At 30.7% G+C, this 17,939-nt stretch overlaps 3 protein-coding genes across 3 annotated transcripts; 2 read left to right on the top strand and 1 right to left on the bottom strand.

The window, feature by feature from the left end:
- LOC124912940 (ankyrin repeat-containing protein BDA1-like) lies at positions 1-1,450 on the bottom strand. Its single transcript, XM_047453573.1, has 2 exons — positions 872-1,450; positions 1-759 (listed from the first exon to the last, which is right to left on the bottom strand). Exons 1-2 carry the CDS (start codon positions 1,448-1,450, stop codon positions 1-3), a joined length of 1,338 nt encoding a protein of 445 aa, XP_047309529.1.
- Positions 1,451-6,041: 4,591 nt separating this feature from the next.
- LOC124912118 (lysM domain receptor-like kinase 3) lies at positions 6,042-8,012 on the top strand. Its single transcript, XM_047452678.1, has 2 exons — positions 6,042-7,171; positions 7,407-8,012. Exons 1-2 carry the CDS (start codon positions 6,247-6,249, stop codon positions 7,838-7,840), a joined length of 1,359 nt encoding a protein of 452 aa, XP_047308634.1. The 5' UTR covers positions 6,042-6,246; the 3' UTR covers positions 7,841-8,012.
- Positions 8,013-11,376: 3,364 nt separating this feature from the next.
- LOC124911146 (P-loop NTPase domain-containing protein LPA1 homolog 1-like) lies at positions 11,377-17,237 on the top strand. The gene is made up of 8 exons (XM_047451591.1): positions 11,377-11,593; positions 11,823-11,971; positions 13,731-14,059; positions 14,140-14,221; positions 14,503-14,823; positions 14,890-15,627; positions 16,656-16,760; positions 16,852-17,237. Exons 2-8 carry the CDS (start codon positions 11,825-11,827, stop codon positions 17,068-17,070), a joined length of 1,941 nt encoding a protein of 646 aa, XP_047307547.1. The 5' UTR covers positions 11,377-11,593; positions 11,823-11,824; the 3' UTR covers positions 17,071-17,237.
- The last annotated feature ends 702 nt before the right edge of the window (positions 17,238-17,939 follow it).

The following is a 17,939-nucleotide window of genomic DNA, read 5'->3' as shown; positions in this document are numbered from 1 at the left end:
TTATGGACTTGGCTCGCCCATGTACCTAATCCCACAAGCGGTAAAGAATGCTCTATAAAATCCAATCGCATAAGGCATCGCGATTGGCATTATCATGGAGAAGACTAAGAACACGGTTGGCGCGGCTCCTTTGGGCGTGAAAGCAGCAATGGCGATCTCGTAAGTTATCACAATAGCACCCAACGCGGCATTCAACTCAAACTTCAAAGGAAATCCTCCCGTCAACAAATATATCATGTACACAGAAGCACAGAATCCTGTCGTATTGAAGTAGAGAAAAAAGCCATACAAAACAGGACTATAGGTTTGCATTATTGGTCGACCAGCAATATATGGCTTCCCGTTTCCAAATGAGCTGTCTTTCCATGCATCACCAGGAGGGCTTAAAATAGCTTGGTAAGTAGCGGTGGTGATTAGGGCAACAATGACTAGAAGACAATTGCGAACATCTCCGGGGGAGTCCCTTCCTTCTTTGTACTTGAAATAAGTGTACCATAAGATGTCCTCGCCCGAGAGCTCGGTTTGAGACTCGGTTTCAACATGTGCAGAAGGTAGTTGTTCTATGGTCGACGATTGATTTGAACCTTTTTTAGCTCCAGCTTGTAGTAGGATATCCTCCATTCTTTTATCATACTTGTTGTCACCAATTTCATTGTGCATGAGTAAAACATCAAGAGGTGTTTGACCATTCAAATTCATTGCATTCACATCCACCATAACTTCAGAGTTTTCATCCTTGCAAAGCAAGAAATTTATCACCTGCATGCATGCATGCATGGACTCACCTCAAATAATTGAATACACACAAAAGAAAAGTGCATTTCTTTTTATCTAGACAAGTTTCATTGTAAACAAAAATATAAGAGACTACCTCATATTGTTTCTTGAAAATGGCAAGATGTAAAATGGTATTTCCTTGATCGTCTTGATTTTTTAATAGATTATTCATGTTCATCCCGTTGAGATGTCCCACCAAAAACTGTAAAGTCTTGAATTGGTTATTCTTTACGGCTAGGTGGAGAACAGTCTCATCTCGAGCTGTAGCCTCAGCTACAGATCGAGGATCAACCGTCACCAACTCCTTGATCACATCAAATCTTCCTTTAATAACCGCACAATGAAGAGGGATTTGTCCTTCTCTCCCTTTCACCTTACACAATATTGCTCCCTCCTCGATATTTAGGAGTTCCTTCACGATCTCCAAGTCTCCATTGGAGGCAGCAATGTGAAGAGGGCTCAAACCGTCTTCATTTAGTTCCTCCGCTATATTTTTCTTCAATTTTATCATTTCTTTCGCAAAATGACGGTGACCTGCCATGCAAGCAATGTGTAACGGGTTGTCTCCTCCTACTAATGACGATGAGTGAAGAATTCGGGGATCTTCTTTTGTTAGTTTCCTTAGGGCAACAATGTCTCCCGCCCATGCAGCATTAAATAGTTTTTTATCCATTTGTATGTTAACTTGGAAGAAACGAAAAACATATCTAAATTATTAGATTTTAATCAAAGTAACGGACACATTCACTGATATAAAAGGTGCAAAAACATCGGGGATTTCTTTCTCGTCGCTATTGACCCAAGAAAAAACAATTTTAATAAATATTTATCGAGTGTCAAAAGCAATATACCGTGACGACTAGAAAGGACTAGTGACTGAAGTTATAGAAACACTTATGAATGTAGCTATTTTTCTCATTATATTTTGGTTCAATATTAACGAATAACTCAACCGTCGCTCTATATATAATATTGGCTATTAGCAGGTATAAATTAAACAACATTCACCTTACTTAAGACGGTTCAAAAATCAAACAACATGCATCTTGTCGATTTTTGTACTTTTTAAATGAAAATAGCGCAAACAAAAGAAACTTACCGAAAATATTTGACCTTGTATTGTAATGATTTCGAATAATCCTAAGGTTTGTACTACTTTAAATGTAAACTTAGAAAAGTTCCTCACAAAAACTACAGCTTTTAAAGGGCCTTCCATTTCATTGTAGTTTTAAGAATGGTTGAACAATGAATTATTGAAACAATCGCCTCAAAACTTTTGGATGTAGACCGGCCCAAGCCGGACTAGTTATATATTATTTTATTAGGGTTAATTTGGGTTTAATTTTTACTATGAGTTAATGCAATAAAATGTTCTAAAAGTATTTTATTTTAATAAATAAATTTTTCAACTTGCAAAATTATTTTATAACTAATCAATATGTCTATCTTAGATGTTGGAGTTTAAAAAATTTGGAGAGAGAAATATAATTAATGATTTGATGATAATTTTGTGAAGTAGAGATATTTTTAATAAAAATATTTAAAAGATATTAATATATAATAATAAAATTATAATTTAAAGTAAAAAATATTTTAATATATTTTTAATAAATTAAGTAATATGATAAATAAAAGAGATTAGTTTGTCTCAAATTAAATCGGGTATACCGTCGTTCTTACTTGAAAAAGTTGTGTAAAATATGTATTCAAGAATATTCGGGTTAAATAAATTTAAAATAAAAAACAGTAAAAAACCAAAAAATAAATAATTGTTCAAATCAATAGACATGCACCGTGCAGATAAATATTTAGTCTAACTATAGTTTTATTAAACTTTTGAATTTGTTCTCACTTTTTTAATGAATTTAAATTATTATTAGTTTTGTAAGATATTTTATTTTTTAAAATAATAAAGGTAGATTAAAAATTGTTTATACACAATGACAAATAATGATATGAAAAAATACAACTATGTTGTTCAATAGGTTATCGAACTCGAACTCGTAAGTTATAAAAAAATAAATCGACCGAATCTATCGACTTTCAAAATGAACTTTAAAAAATGACATAATAATAATATTATGAGTGATACGAATCAAACGATTACAAATATTAAAATTTGACAATTTCTCTCAAATTAGGTAAACCACCAGAAAATAAATGGGATAATAACCCAAATATTTAAGTCTATCATATCAGTCGAATCAATCCAAATTTATCAACAACTATCCAAATACTCGGGCATCACCTAATTAATCTCAGTAATACTCCACAAAAGCCTTCAAATACTACTCATTCCACGACAATGCAAAAGTAAGTGAGTTGTCGATTCAACTTCATTGTTACACATACGACAACGACTTAACATAATACAATATTCATACACATATAATCAGTAAGAATTCCATCGTGAATAACGCTCCATCAAAGCACGCAATTTTAGATGAAATTTTTTACTCTTAAAATTTCTTCCAACAAAAATCATATGAATTCATCTTAGCGAACAAATTGTACTAATCACCCAAATGAAACTATTCATATTTTGACAATGCATAATGTCTTGGTTAGATGAGGACACTTAATTGCATCTTACCAAAAATAAAACTCTATTATGATCGGGAAAACTCTTCATAATGTTTAATCTACTTGTATATTTAATTCAGCTAGTGAAACCACTATACTTGATGATCAAACATGTTATTAATGTTGGTGTTTTTACCTATAGCAATGAAATATAGCTCAAGATATATCGTAATTAGACTTTTGACACTACATTAAATGTCGTCCCAAAAAAATTGACTTACAATGAATCTGAATTACTCACGAAATTTTTCCACATAAAATAAATTTCTTTCAAAATACTACACCCGCTAAATAATTAAACATTTTTGTGAACCAACCAGACCAATTTGATCATACTTACATCTGATAATCGATGCTCAAAGACTATTCGGCTTCGTTACAAATCTACTACACCATTTTAATTTATTTATTTTTGTAAGGTATTACATATTGCCTAAGAATTTTAAAATTTATTTATTATTAATTATTAAATTAAAAATCGAAATTTTCCTTCAATTCTTGGACTAATGAAAAAAAAAAGTATTTTGGTTGTAAGTCTTGGTGGGACATATTTTGAAATACAATATTTGGTGGGTTTAAATGTTAAATGTTGTTAAATAAATGAATTTGTGTATATTAATTAAGTTATGTTTTAGAATATACTTCTTCCCATACAAAAAAACAAATAAAGATTCTTTTTCTCAAACTCAACTTATCTATGTATTTCAAATAGGTAGGACTATGGAGTCACAATTATAGGTTTGTAGGTCTCATACATTTTGTTGTGCCATTGGAGGAAAGCATAAAATAGTCAAAGGGAAAGACAAATAGTTATCAACTTAGTATTATAGTACTCACTAGAAAGAAAAAAAAGTAATAGAAAGAAAAAAAAAAAATCACACCTAATATGGGTGTAGCTATTGGTTGAAAAAAGAAAAGTCAAATATATAAAAACAATATTAAACATATTTGTCAAATTTAAACTCCTAGACATATTTGTAAAAAAGAAATTAAGATAACTTAACACATAATCATTCCATTCACTCTAACCATGAAAATGGTATAAATATAAATAGAACTCGTGATATTTTATTTTTTTAAATTACTCTTATTTAGCTTATTTTTATGGGTTAAAAAAATAATTAATATAGAATATCAAAAATATATATTAGGTTGGTTAAATCAATTATTTATAATTTAATAAAATAATTATAAATAATATAAGTGATAAAATAATTAGCATATGTAAGTATTAAAAAAATAATTAACAATAATAGTAGAAGTGGAGAAAATAATTACCACCGTCCAAGAAATAAAAATGAGTCTAGTCATTTTTTAATATTTTCATACACAACTATTAATTACTTGACCGATTCAAATTTGTAGATTTTGTTTATACCTTGGATAAAATATATATTTTTTTAAATAAAAATTGATCAAATTTATATATATATATATATATATATATATATATATTATATTTTATCATTTAAACTTTAATAAAAAAAATTGTTTATTAATTTAGTTAGTGTGGCCAGATAGTGTACATGTTATTAAAATTTGAATTATTACAATTAATTAATAAATAAATAAAAGAAGAAGAATATATATCACTTTCTAAAAGTATTCATCATTTACTCAACAAAATAAAATAGTGAATGTTACATTTAACACAAAAAAAAAAAAAAAAAAAAAAAAAAGCAATCTCCACCTATTTAAGGTCAAATCTATAATCAATAAGCCATTAAAATTAAATTGAAAGTATTAAAGTGAAATAATGAGATTCTAACTATTTGTAAAGACAAATTTGTGAAAGTGTATTTTTTTTAATTTGATATTTTGTCATGACTAGATTATCTTAGGGTTGGTCGGGCGGGCTGGTCGAGCTGTTCAGTTAAAGCGCTCGACTTGAGTTTTATTTTAACCGAGTTCAAGTCGAACAGCTTGTTTAATATTCGAGCTTATATAATACTTTCTCGATTGATTGTTGATTTTTCTAACCAAATAAATAAGAGAATAATAATATCACTCACTAAAAATATTAATTGTTTACTCAACAAAATAAAAGAGTTAATGTCACATTTAACTCTCTATCTATTTAAGGTCAAATCTGTTTTGCAATGAGTCTTTAAAATTGTAAGTATTAAAATGAAAAAAATGAGATTCTAACTATTTTTAAAGACAAATTTGTAGTTTGAATTTGTCCCACAATGTGTACTATTAGATGTTTTCTTGTTCAAAATACTTCAAAATTATAGAGAAACTAACTTTTAATCAAGTTAGAAAATAATTTGAAAAGAATTTTAAACCAGGAACAGTTAGGAGGACATATTGTGGGACAACAAATCCGATTTATATTTGTGTGAGTTTAATTTATTTGTTTTAATTTTATATTTTGTCATGATTCAATTATTTTAGGAAGGCAAATAAGTCGACCGAGCTCAAACATGCTCGTTTAATATTCGAGCTCATATAATATTTTTCTCGATTAATTGTCGAGTTTTTTCGAGCCAAACAATACATAATTTCCTGATTTTTTTTTTAATTTGTACAAATTCTTACACTTTTTTTATAATTCAATTTGCATTAAGAATAATCTATAGGTTTGTAAATTAAAAATAAAATAAAATTTTGAAAACTTTCTACCAAAGAAAATAAAAAGAAGTAAATAATCAACTAATTTTCCCAAAAAAAAAGTTTGGCCATGACTTTTAAAAAAGCAAAATGTTCAATTAAAAGCTACTTTCCCACGCCGGTTAAGTTATCAAATTGACAGTTGTATCTCTATCCACGCCGCCGCAAATAATACTATCATGTTCAAATCACAATTCACCAAATCATCCTAAAATTCATCGGCCGCCGGAGTTCTCTCATCGCCGGCGCCGGCGCCACCTCCTCCCCTCCTTAATGTGCAAATCCAAAATGGACACGGCCGCACAAGAGCCAATTTCCAACCACCACCGCAAACCAAAACCCTCACAAACAACCGCCACCGCCTCAAGCATTGCTACAACGCCTCGAACACCAAAATCACATCTATCATTCGATCGTCCTTCATCATCATCAACCGGATCTAGTTACAAACTCGGCACATCAGGTACTTTAGGTACATCCTCGATCTCCAGCCGTACATCCTTATCCAGTCTCCGTGAATCTCTACCTGAAAACCCTAATATATACGATTTCTCCGAAATCCGCTCATCCACTAACAACTTCCTCGCGAAACGATACTCCGGAAGCTCATCCTCTACACCGTCATGGCGATGTACTCTACGCGGTAAGGATGTAATCGTTTTTCAACGGAAATTTCGAAGGAGATTGGAGACATCGGAATTGAAGGAAAATTTAGGGTTAATTTGTCGTAGTCATCATCTTAGTATAATTAAGTTATTAGGTGCTTCGATCTCTGGTGATAGTATCTATCTTGTTTATGATTTCATCCGCGGTGGAAATTTATCTGATTGTTTACGGAATCCTAGAATCCCTAATTTCACTGCGTTGCCGACTTGGATGTCTCGTGTTCAAGTTGCGACGGATCTATCTCATGGACTTGATTATATACATAATAATAGCGGTCAGAATGTGAATCTTGTTCATAAGTTTATCAAGAGCAGTAGTGTGATTATCACTGAACCTTCTTTCAATGCTAAGATCTGTCACTTTGGTGCTGAAGCGATCTGTAATGGCGGATACCTAATTTCTTCCAAGACGAAGGAATTCAACGAGATTGAAGAAGAAGAAGATGCGAAGAAATCGCAATCGCAAACGCAATCGCCGCAGGCGGCGTTACGGAAATCCGGCAGCCGGACGATTCAGTTCGAAGGAGTTACAGGTATGGATCATTTTATTTATTTTTGTTTTCCTTTTAATTTTATATATATATATATATATATATATATATATTATATATAAAATAATCTAATTTTTGGTATCAAATATAAATTAAAAATTCATTTTTTTTCTTTTGTTAGATATGGGTTATTGAACAAAATATATTTTAATTTCAACTATATGATTTTTCAAACAGATTGAATTTTCAATATGTTGTATTATATAACTATATACAGGATACATGTCGCCGGAGTTTCGATCAACCGGAATCGCGACACAAAAGTCAGACGTGTATTCATTTGGCGTAGTTGTGCTCGAGCTTCTAACGGGTAAAGAACCGGTGAAGTATACGTTTGATGTAGAAACACGCGATTATAAGTTGGTGTCTTTGATAGAAACTGCGAGGCAAATGATAGAAGGGGGCGAAGGTACGACTACGGAAGGGAGGATACGAAGTTGGATTGATAAGAGACTGAACGACTCGTTTCCTGTGGTGGAAGCGGAGAAGATGTTGAGGCTTGCGCTGGAATGTGTGAGTTATGATCCAAACGATAGGCCTGATATGAATCGAGTTGCTGGAAAAATATCGAAGATTTATTTGGCATCTCGAAAATGGACGGATCATATGAGAATTCCTACCGAGATTACCATGTCATTGGGTCCTCGATGATGATTGTTTGTCACGAGATTAGGTTAAAGGTTAGTGATTTTTGATTTATCCAAGATTGTAAATTTTGGTAACAAAATATAGTTTGAGTATAGATTAATTAATGGATACACTTTTGTTATGTATTGGGGATCTTAATAGATTTTAAAAGATGTGGCTAACTTCAAATTGATAATTTTGATCTCATTTTAATTTATGTTTAGAATTTCATAAAGGATATATAGATAAAGAAAGAAAAATGTAATTTTAAATGGGATCATTACTTTTTCTTATTATATATTCTAATGAGATCTTTATTGGATATAGGTGAAAAAAATAATTTCAAATGATAAAGACATGAGTGGTGATAGTGGGGAGTTTTTGGTCTTTTTGGACCATGAATAAGATGGGAGTTCTTCTCTTTGGTATAATATTATATTGAATAATGATGGATCCCACTTTTACAAAAAGAAATAAGTAGATAATATTGTTAATAGAGATAGAGTTACAAATTTTTGATTAAATCAACATACTCAATTTGATTTTTCTTTCATTTTTTAAATAATTTCAGGTCTTATAAACGATATTAAAAGGAGATTTATGAGACAATGTTATGTCAATTTTTGTTCCAAAATAAGGTTGAATGTGGTGTGCATGAGTTGTCCTCGTTTTATAATCAAACATGTCTCGATCTGTGATTTAAAACTTTGATTTTGTCATCTTTGTAAATAGAGTTAAATTTGTCATTTTCTTAATAAAGAATAAAAATTGAATGGCAATTCTAACCTAAATAATCACAAATGTTTCATTAGAATGGCAAGAGATCAAGGAAAACATGGTGATAAAAAACATAGTTAAGTGGCAGTGTTCAAATGTCACTTAGGCTCTATGATATATGAGTGTTATAAGGATGTAAACGGTTTGCTTAGTAGGTTAATTGACCAAAAATATATACAAATATCATTCATTGACCTGTTTATTAAATTTTAAATAGTCGGTTTTATCAGTTCGATTTGAACGATTATTAGATCGGTTTGATTTATTGACAAATTTATTCAAATATATATCAATAACAATCTATACCTATTTTTTCTTTTTTCTTTTTTATTGACACAAATACATATATTATGGATTTTTTACTAAACATTACACTAAAAATAAGTCAACTATGAAATTAAATTTGTCTATTACTAATAATAGTTAATATTTTTTTAATAGTCTACCAACAAATATTTAAGTTCATAATATTTTCTGATTATGTTATCACTTAATATTTATAAAATATTACCCATCATTGTCGGTTTAATGTTCGATTTGTCACCATTTTTTTTTGTAAATATCGGTTGAACGGTTTAAGCGGTTTTAACGGTTTAAAGGACGTTGTACCGACAAATCGAACCGTTGTAATCGATTTTATAAAAATAAATCGTAATGAAATCGGTTTGATATTCAGTTTTATTTGAACAATTCCTGTAAAAGATTTTTTTTTATTTACCTCTTTTAAGAGGCATTAGAATGAGAGAAATGCAATTATATTAATTTTAGAGTGATTTAAAATATTTGATGCGTCAAGACTCAAGAATGAATAGTCAACATTAATAAAGTCATTAGAGTTGCAAGATTTTAAAGAGCTTACTTTCTTTGTTTTGAATTTATTTGTAATTATTATATTTTCTTTTGTTGAACTCGTCTTATTTGCTTTCTATTTGTTATATAAAAAAATATGTTTGTGATCTAAGCAATATGTTATTCATGATGAAATCGATGATTTAATAAAATGATTCAAAGTCAATTTTATTTTTAAAACAGTAGGATGGACTCAAATAGTTTAGGTAGCTATATGCCTATATATATTAGGGATGCAATGTATGATTTTCATATCTAGGTGCTATTATAACATTATATTTTTATATAATATATAGTTATGATTTTTTTTATGAATTTAATAGGTCATATAAGACTTTATTTTAAAACACGTATTTGACTTAATAATCCATTCAATTAATAAATGATGAAACAAGGCGAGTAGGTTGGAAGGAGTCACCTAATGATGAAATAAGCTAGTATTTTTTTCTTCAATATATAAAACTAATCAATCTTCATTTTTAATATCTGTATTCAAAATGATCAAAATGGTTGAGAAATAGTTTAATAACCGTTAATCTAAATTAGATAAGATAAAAATTATAAAATTTAACGAGATTCGACCAATAATATATTATTTTCAAATAATCGCTCGTTCTATAAATAATTTATGAAATAATTGTTCAAATAATACTAGCATCAATTCATTATTTGGCTTGCTTTTAGAAATGACTTACTATTAGAGACAAAGTTAGTTTAATTTATGGACGGATCATAAACTAGAGTTTGGGTTATTTTTCAAAAAAAAATGGGATAAGTTAAAAAAAAAATAAAAGAAAATTACGGGTAAACAAGTAAATGAATGTGATTTTTTTTAAATAAATAAATTAGATAATAATGAATTAAATTAAAAAAAATAAATTAGAGATGAATCATATTCTACCGTAACAAAAATAAAAAACCGGGCGAGAAAACTCCTCCACAACTCTGCTAACCATCTCAAATAAGACTATAAGAGTATACCAAAAATCATGTTGAAGAAATCTCTAATACTTCATTGTCTGTTTAATACTCTTTTTTTCTTTAATTAGATTAAGTTAATTGTCTAAAAATTCATGATACCATTAATTTAAAATGATAGAAATAAGACCAACTAAAGAATATATAATGAAATATATCTTGAATGTTTCATTCTATACATATTTTGTATAATAATAGTTCAAATAAAAATATATAAAGTCACAATATTAAACATAAGCTTGTTAAAACTTGCATTCTAATAAGATACAAGTCACATAAAGTATTTTTACATGTCTTATATAAAGAATAATTACTTGCACATAAAACACAAAATTATGGAATAAAATAAAACAAGCTAATAATTTAATTAGTTACTCAAATAAATAAATAAACACACACTAATGATTTTATTTGATAACTTTACAAGAGTTATACTTTTCATGAAGAATTTTTATATAATTAAATTAAATATGATTATTATTTATATTTACACCTATAGTCTTTTAAATTATTTGGTGGTAATAATTTCTTGATGGAAACACACGTTACCATAAGAAAAGTCCCTATAAAAAATATTTTTAATTCTTAAAATAATTTGCAAAATAAAATCATGCTAATTCACATTTACATGGTTAAATGATCGAACTTTATGTTTGAAAAAAAATATTATCGAAAAATCTCAATATTATTCAATACAATTCTTTTAAATTATTCCAATGAAAGAGTTTAATAGGTTTAATTATCTGTTTTTATCATCTTTAATTGATTTATTATATATTGAGTTTAAAAATTCAGCTAAACAAACTGGATTGCATACTCCTCTTCCAAATTGGGATAAATTAAAATCTACCGACATCGCGGTCGGTGGTATGGGTTGATCGTGAAATTCTTCACAATGGGAACCCAAATACGTCAATCCATTGAAAACTTACAAAAAAGTTTGGACCAAAGCAGGGTAAGAGAGAGAAAGCGTGACAGTGAGCTCTTTACAGTGAAGACTCGTGGAGCTCGCAGATACTGAACAAGTGTGAAAATGGCGAAACACTTCTCGAAGAAGATGCTCTTAAAATGGCCAATTTCTATCTCATTCCAAACCCTAACCTTTCCCACGTCTTCTTATCTCTCTCCAATTGCCGTTTTCATTACCACGGCAGCCATTAATCGAATACCCAGGTAGAATATGAATATCCTTTCAAATCTAGTCCATCTTTGGTCAACATTGCATGTTCCTATCGTTTTCACCCTTCTTTTCCTTTCATTTATTTCAATTAACGTGTTTTAAGGTGCCTTTTGCTTTGATTGTGGTCCACTAAAGAGAAAAACCAAGTTGTCTATTTTGTTGAATTGAGACTTTAAATGGGTTTTTGTTTTGTTTTGTTTTGTTTTGTTGGTGGGGGAATAGATATGGCGGAGGTGACGAAGCTGTTGTATATAGTTGTAATGGACCCGGAAGAGAAGAGAGTTAAAGGGAAGGAGTCGTTTCGTTACACACGTCATGTATTGCAGAACACCCTTCAACTAATGGGCTGTAAAGCTCGACATGCATTTAAGGTAGGTACTATGATGATTATCAGCCTCTGTTTATTGCTTTCCATTTCTGCATGCGGTGGAAATGTGATTCTGATTAAGCATTTGTTTAGGCACATAATGATTAACGTTTGAAGATGTTAACAAATCGCAATAATATCGCCAATCTAAAACAATAGAAACACAATATTTAAGGAGTCACTCATTCTATAGATATTTATAGAATAACAGTGAAAGGGACCCTAAATTACAACATCTTTATTAATTTATTTATAGTATTATAGGAGTAGATCAAGTCAGAATGACTAAACTATTCTTAAACTTAAAATTAGATATGGCCCAAACATTGTACAAAAATAAGCAAAGAAAAATTTTCATTCAATACAATACAAGGGAATGACATAAATAAATCTAAGTCCTCAATGGAGTTGTTGTCTTCCTTGCCCTTTTAACTTGTTGCCTTTTTTTGCCTGCTTTGGCTCGATCTTGTAAAGAAGTTCAGCTGTGGAAGTCGAGGATCTTTGCCTTCATTCAGATTACACTTTTGACGAATAAGAGTTTTGCTCTCTTCGGCTGTTTTTGACCTTCATGGCAGAAATGAATGATGGTGTCAAATGTGGATGCATCTACAAGATAAACATCTAAGACAAGCAACCTTTATATCATTTTTCATTTTTTTAAAGTCACCCATGACCCATGTTATAGATATTTCATGGAATAATGAACGTTTTTATTCATAAGAGTACATTATTTATAGGAATACATTTAGTTAGAAGGACTAAATTACTCTTAAACTTACAACTCTAAATAGATATGAGCCCATACCTAAATTATTCTTAACAAAGGAAACAATAGGTCTCCGAATAGTTAATATAAATTTTGTAACATTTTGAGCTTCTAGGAATAAGACGACTGCTTGAAGCCTATTAGGAATAAATTTAGCTGAAAATAAGTTGAGTTATTAGAGCCCTCCACTAATGGCCGGAATGACAAGAATGTTGCTATGATACGATGTTAAATTTTAATGAATAGAGGATTATTGTATTGATATGTTGTATTACAGATGAGATGTCTAGTTTATACATAATGAACTATACTAGTTAAGGATATCTCTAATTCTCTATGCACATTATGGTAACATATATATGGTTTGTATACCCAACCCAACCCGGGTAACTCAGATGGCAAGATGCTTGGAATTATTAGCATACAACCCCTAAGTTTCAAATTCATTCTCATTTAAAGCAATATATGTTTTCATATCTGTTATAGCATTGTTTGTGGTTTATTGAAATATTTTATTCAGTTTATTTTTGTGTATACATTTACATGGTTGTATGGATTTTTGACATGTAGAACTTTCACTTTCTTTTCCCACATCAAGGTGAATGTGTACCATTCCATGTATTATGGTCTTCACTAAAGACTTACTGTATTTGGTAACTTAACTTATCACTTATTCTAAATGTATTAGTTCTTATTTGATTAAGTCCATTTCATAACTATTGTTTGTCATCACTTCACAATCACTTAAAATTTTGACATAGTAAGAGTTTTATGTAAAATTATAATCAAATTCTGTCAAAAGAGAAAATTGTTGCTTCCCTTGGCCTGTCCTAAGATAATTTCTGTAAGTAACACATTAATTGTCTCATTTCAATGTTCATGCTTCCTTGAAGCAGTTTAATATTTTGTGCTGTTATAAGGTTGTGTTTGTAAGTTATGTTGTTTGTCATGACAATCAAACGATGGTATATCTAACTTTATCCTTGTTTTTTATTAGATTAGCAAAAGGGTATTTGATATGATGAAGAACCAATGCCATGCTAATCCATTGGTTTCATTAAGAACATTAGAGATGACAAAGTTGCATTCAACATTACCTGTGCAAACTCACGGAAAAAATGATCCTTGTATTGGGATTGATTCCACTAACATAGAAGGTGGTTCAGAGAAACATGTCGAAAGCAGTACTGAGCAGTTTGAACTTTATAAAAGGCGGACAACAATTGTGGTTAAGAGAGATACTTTCACCAAGATTGTTTGCGATGCTCTTGCGGAATACAAGTATATGGGGCCTAACCAAAGAGCCGATCTTCTTTTAGCTTGCAGGTATACCGGAATTTAAAAAGAAAGATCAATATTGAAAGTTTCTCAAACTTGTAGCTATTGATATTATTTTCATACTTAAGGATTCGTGAAAGGAAGGAGTCAATGACCATCCTTTTGTGTGGGACTAGTGGCTGTGGCAAATCTACCTTGTCGTCGCTGTTGGTATGTCACGGCGTTTTTATTCCTCCGCGTCTAATAAATTGAGCCTATTTGGAAAATAGTATTTCGTCACAATCATGATCTCATTAGAAAACCGGGTTTTGGATAATCATCATAATGTTTTTTGGATCATAATCCAGATTATGTGTAATTTTTTGGCTTCATTTGGTATCATTTTTTTTTTATCATGATCCAAGCTATAGTGTGGTTGTTTGATTCATTTGGTATAATCAGATTATTTTTTAGATTATTTTGAGAATCTTTTATTTTGAATATTCTTTCAGGGAAGTAGATTAGGAGTGACGACAGTGATCTCCACAGACTCCATTCGCCATATGATGAGGAGCTTTGTGGATGAAAAACACAACCCTTTGCTTTGGGCTTCGACATACCACGCCGGAGAGCACTTAGATTTAACAGCCGTGGCTGAGGCGAAATCCAGAAAGAACCAACAGTTTGAACTAAGTCCAAAGCAAATAGCCGTTGAAGGATACAAGGCACAGAGCGAAATGGTTATCGACAGTCTTGATCGTCTAATCACTGCATGGGAAGAACAAAAAGAATCAGTGATTGTCGAGGGAGTCCATTTAAGCCTTAATTTTGTGGTAACTAATATTATTTCATTTGCTTGTTCCCATTTTGGCAACTGACTTCATTGTTAATTTTTGCAGGTGGGATTGATGAAGAAACACCCCTCTGTTATACCATTCATGGTCTACATAAGCAACGAGGATAAACACTTGGAACGATTTGCAGTTCGAGCAAAGTACATGACTCTAGATCCCACTAAGAACAAGTACGCGAAATACATCAAAAACATCAGGTCGATTCAAGAATATTTATGTAAGCGTGCCGACAAGTATTTAGTCCCAAAAATCAATAACACAAATGTCGATAAGAGTGTGGCGGCCATTCATGCAACAGTCTTCAGTTGCCTGAGAAGGCATACAATGGGAGAACAACTTTACGATCCTGCCTCGAATACAGTTATGGTAATTGATGAGGAATTCAGAAGGAATCAGTGTGCTGCCAATTCTTTGAGTTCTAAAGGTATGTTCCAATTGATTCAAAGAAAGGGTTCGTCTAGAAATCTGATGGCTCTCATGAACAATGATGGCTCGGTGGCTAAGGCTTGGCCTGTTGACAGCAATGGGAAGCCGGTTTTGGGTGATTCCATTGAGGGTGAAATGGGTTTCACGGAATATGATCCTTTGCAGATTGGTATAGCTGAACCCATCAATATTCAGTTTGGACAATTTGGAATAAGTGATTGGACGAGTGAATCAGGTGGCACAAGTTATTCCAACAGTATTGATGGATCTAGGGTTATTGATGGAATTGAGAACGGTAGTAGATATTACTCTTCGTGCTGCAGCTCACCTCGGATGCTCAATGGATCTGCTAAGGAGGTATCTCTCAAAAAACACTTTTCCCTTTCCTAGGTTTTCATTCTATCCAACAACAAAAATTCTAGTGGAGTATAGTTTTATTCTTCAAACTCAACCATGATGCTAAGGGCTTTATGAATAAGTTGAGAAATAGAGTGCACAAGAGAGGAAAAACAAGTGTAACCTGTTCAATTTGAATTTTGATAGGTGGTGAACTATAATTATATGAGAAAAGAACTTGATTCTACTTAGATTAGATTAGAAGAGAAAACCCTAACTCTAGGATGAGAATACAATTTGAGATGACAAAGGAAAATATCCATTAGGAGAGAACTAAATGAGGGAGTTAAAATCACAACTAAATTTTCACCCTACCAACCTAAACAACTCATTATCACTTTATACTATTCTACCGCTAACCACCCTACTTCAACCGCACATACCAACTCAGCCATGCTCATACCCTAACCCTTCCTCTTGTATCATATTTCTTCATATGCATTGAGTACATTAGATCTCGGAAGCTTTAGAAAATTTTCTAACTATATCTTTTTATAAAATAAATTTAACCCATTTGGAAAAACATTTTATGTTAGGTTAGATATTTCATCAGGATGTGGATCTAGATGAGATCACATTTGGAAACAAGACTTAATTGTTCACAGTTTCTCATTCGGATCCCAAAACATAAATGTTTCCAAACGGGCCATTGTATTGTCATTCACTATGTTATCTCCCACATATTTCTACAATTTGTCCTCTAGGTGGAGTACAGTGAATTGTATTGAAGCCCAAACAAACTATACTGAGTGAGGCTTGGCAAATGAATTATCATCTTGAATTCTTGATACATAATGGAGAAAAAGCATATATATTTACAATTTATGATTATTCAATGAAATTACGAAAGGTTTCTATACTTCTCGTCAACAAGAAGTTATATGTTATGATGATTCTAAAATAAACTCGTTAAGTTGCAACAAGCAATTGATGCCAAAAGACCCAATGCATATATCTTGAACTCAATAATACTTCCATTTTGTGTGTAGGTCAAGGAAGAGTGTTGTGTATATGGAAGTGATGAGGAGGTTGAAGAACACGATGAGATGGAGAGCGAAGAAGATTCTAGCGACAATCAAATTGAGCAAGATGAGGTAAGAGTATTCTCTAATAGAAGGAAGACTATTTGATGATTGTAACTAGATTTATGTGCGATTTTTTCTTCTTATCGGCTGTGTTGTGCAGATGGAGGGTTCTGTTGACGAGGAATCAACTAAGTCGGATGAAGAGTACGACGATCTTGCGATGAAGGATGCTATTAACAGGGTTGAAATGGATCAGAAGGATGCTAAAATGGATCAGAAGAATGATGATGGGTTGACTAGAGATCAAAGCAAATCTAGTTGTTCTCGCGACACTTTCTTTGCTTCAAGGAAACAAGAGAATCCTTTCTGGTTCTGTTAATGTTTCTGGATATCATAAGTTCTTGGAGTAATTCAAAAAAATGGGTACAATGTTAGCTTATTTGGCACTTGTTGTCTTTGTTTTGCTTTTCTACTTTATTTTTCATGTGTTTGTTTATGTTATAACAGTGGCTGGTACTTCTTGCGCTTAATCTTTCTTTGCAATTACTTCCTTTCTCGGTTTTAGATGAATATTTATGTGTTTACCTAGTATGTGTGTTTAGGGTTTATGGGATGTGTGTTTAGGGTTTATGGGATGCGTGTTTTTTTCTTGTAAGAAATGAGAATAAGGATCAACCAGGCTTCCTCTATGAGCAAAAAAATGTCTTCTTAAACTTGTGTTCAAAGATATCTTGGGTTATTTGAATAATTGTTGGTATATTTGAAATATAGCTGGTATTTAATGTTTTTTGAAATATTATAAAAATAAAATATCTAGTTTTTATTTATTTTTAGATTCTGGATTATTCTCGTGATTAACTATTATGATTAATTTTAAATGCTTAAAATGATTTTCATTTCAATTTTATTTTCATGCAAATCCAACTTGAAATGAAACATCTAATTAGTAAATTCAATTAAACTTTTTTTTATCACTCCCTAACCTACTTAATTTTAAAATTAATTTCTTTTTTTAAATTAACTTAATTTACTATTTAAACTCATTTATCTTATTTATTTTATATATTTTTTTATTAATATTATAACTTATTATTAATAAATGTATTATAAATTTAATTATTTTTATATTCAATTATTATTTTTATATAATATAGTATAATAAATATTATAACTAATTATTTGTTTTCATGAATATCTTTAATACATAATCAATTAAACAATTTTAATACAATAATTTTATAATTAATA

Source organism: Impatiens glandulifera, chromosome 8 (genome assembly GCF_907164915.1).
Source record: "Impatiens glandulifera chromosome 8, dImpGla2.1, whole genome shotgun sequence".
Taxonomy (NCBI): domain Eukaryota; kingdom Viridiplantae; phylum Streptophyta; class Magnoliopsida; order Ericales; family Balsaminaceae; genus Impatiens; species Impatiens glandulifera.
This window is presented reverse-complemented; position numbering and strand designations above follow the sequence as displayed.

Excerpts from the sequence above, each read along its gene's own strand:
- LOC124912940 (XM_047453573.1), bottom strand. The coding sequence starts at position 1,450 with ATGGATAAAAAACTATTTAATGCTGCATGGGCGGGAGACATTGTTGCC. Across the intron at positions 760-871 it reads TTTTCAAGAAACAATATGAG|GTGATAAATTTCTTGCTTTG; the intron begins GTAGTCTCTTAT and ends GCATGCATGCAG.
- LOC124912118 (XM_047452678.1), top strand. The coding sequence starts at position 6,247 with ATGTGCAAATCCAAAATGGACACGGCCGCACAAGAGCCAATTTCCAAC. Across the intron at positions 7,172-7,406 it reads TCAGTTCGAAGGAGTTACAG|GATACATGTCGCCGGAGTTT; the intron begins GTATGGATCATT and ends AACTATATACAG.
- LOC124911146 (XM_047451591.1), top strand. The coding sequence starts at position 11,825 with ATGGCGGAGGTGACGAAGCTGTTGTATATAGTTGTAATGGACCCGGAA. Across the intron at positions 14,222-14,502 it reads CTACCTTGTCGTCGCTGTTG|GGAAGTAGATTAGGAGTGAC; the intron begins GTATGTCACGGC and ends ATATTCTTTCAG. Across the intron at positions 16,761-16,851 it reads ATCAAATTGAGCAAGATGAG|ATGGAGGGTTCTGTTGACGA; the intron begins GTAAGAGTATTC and ends TGTGTTGTGCAG.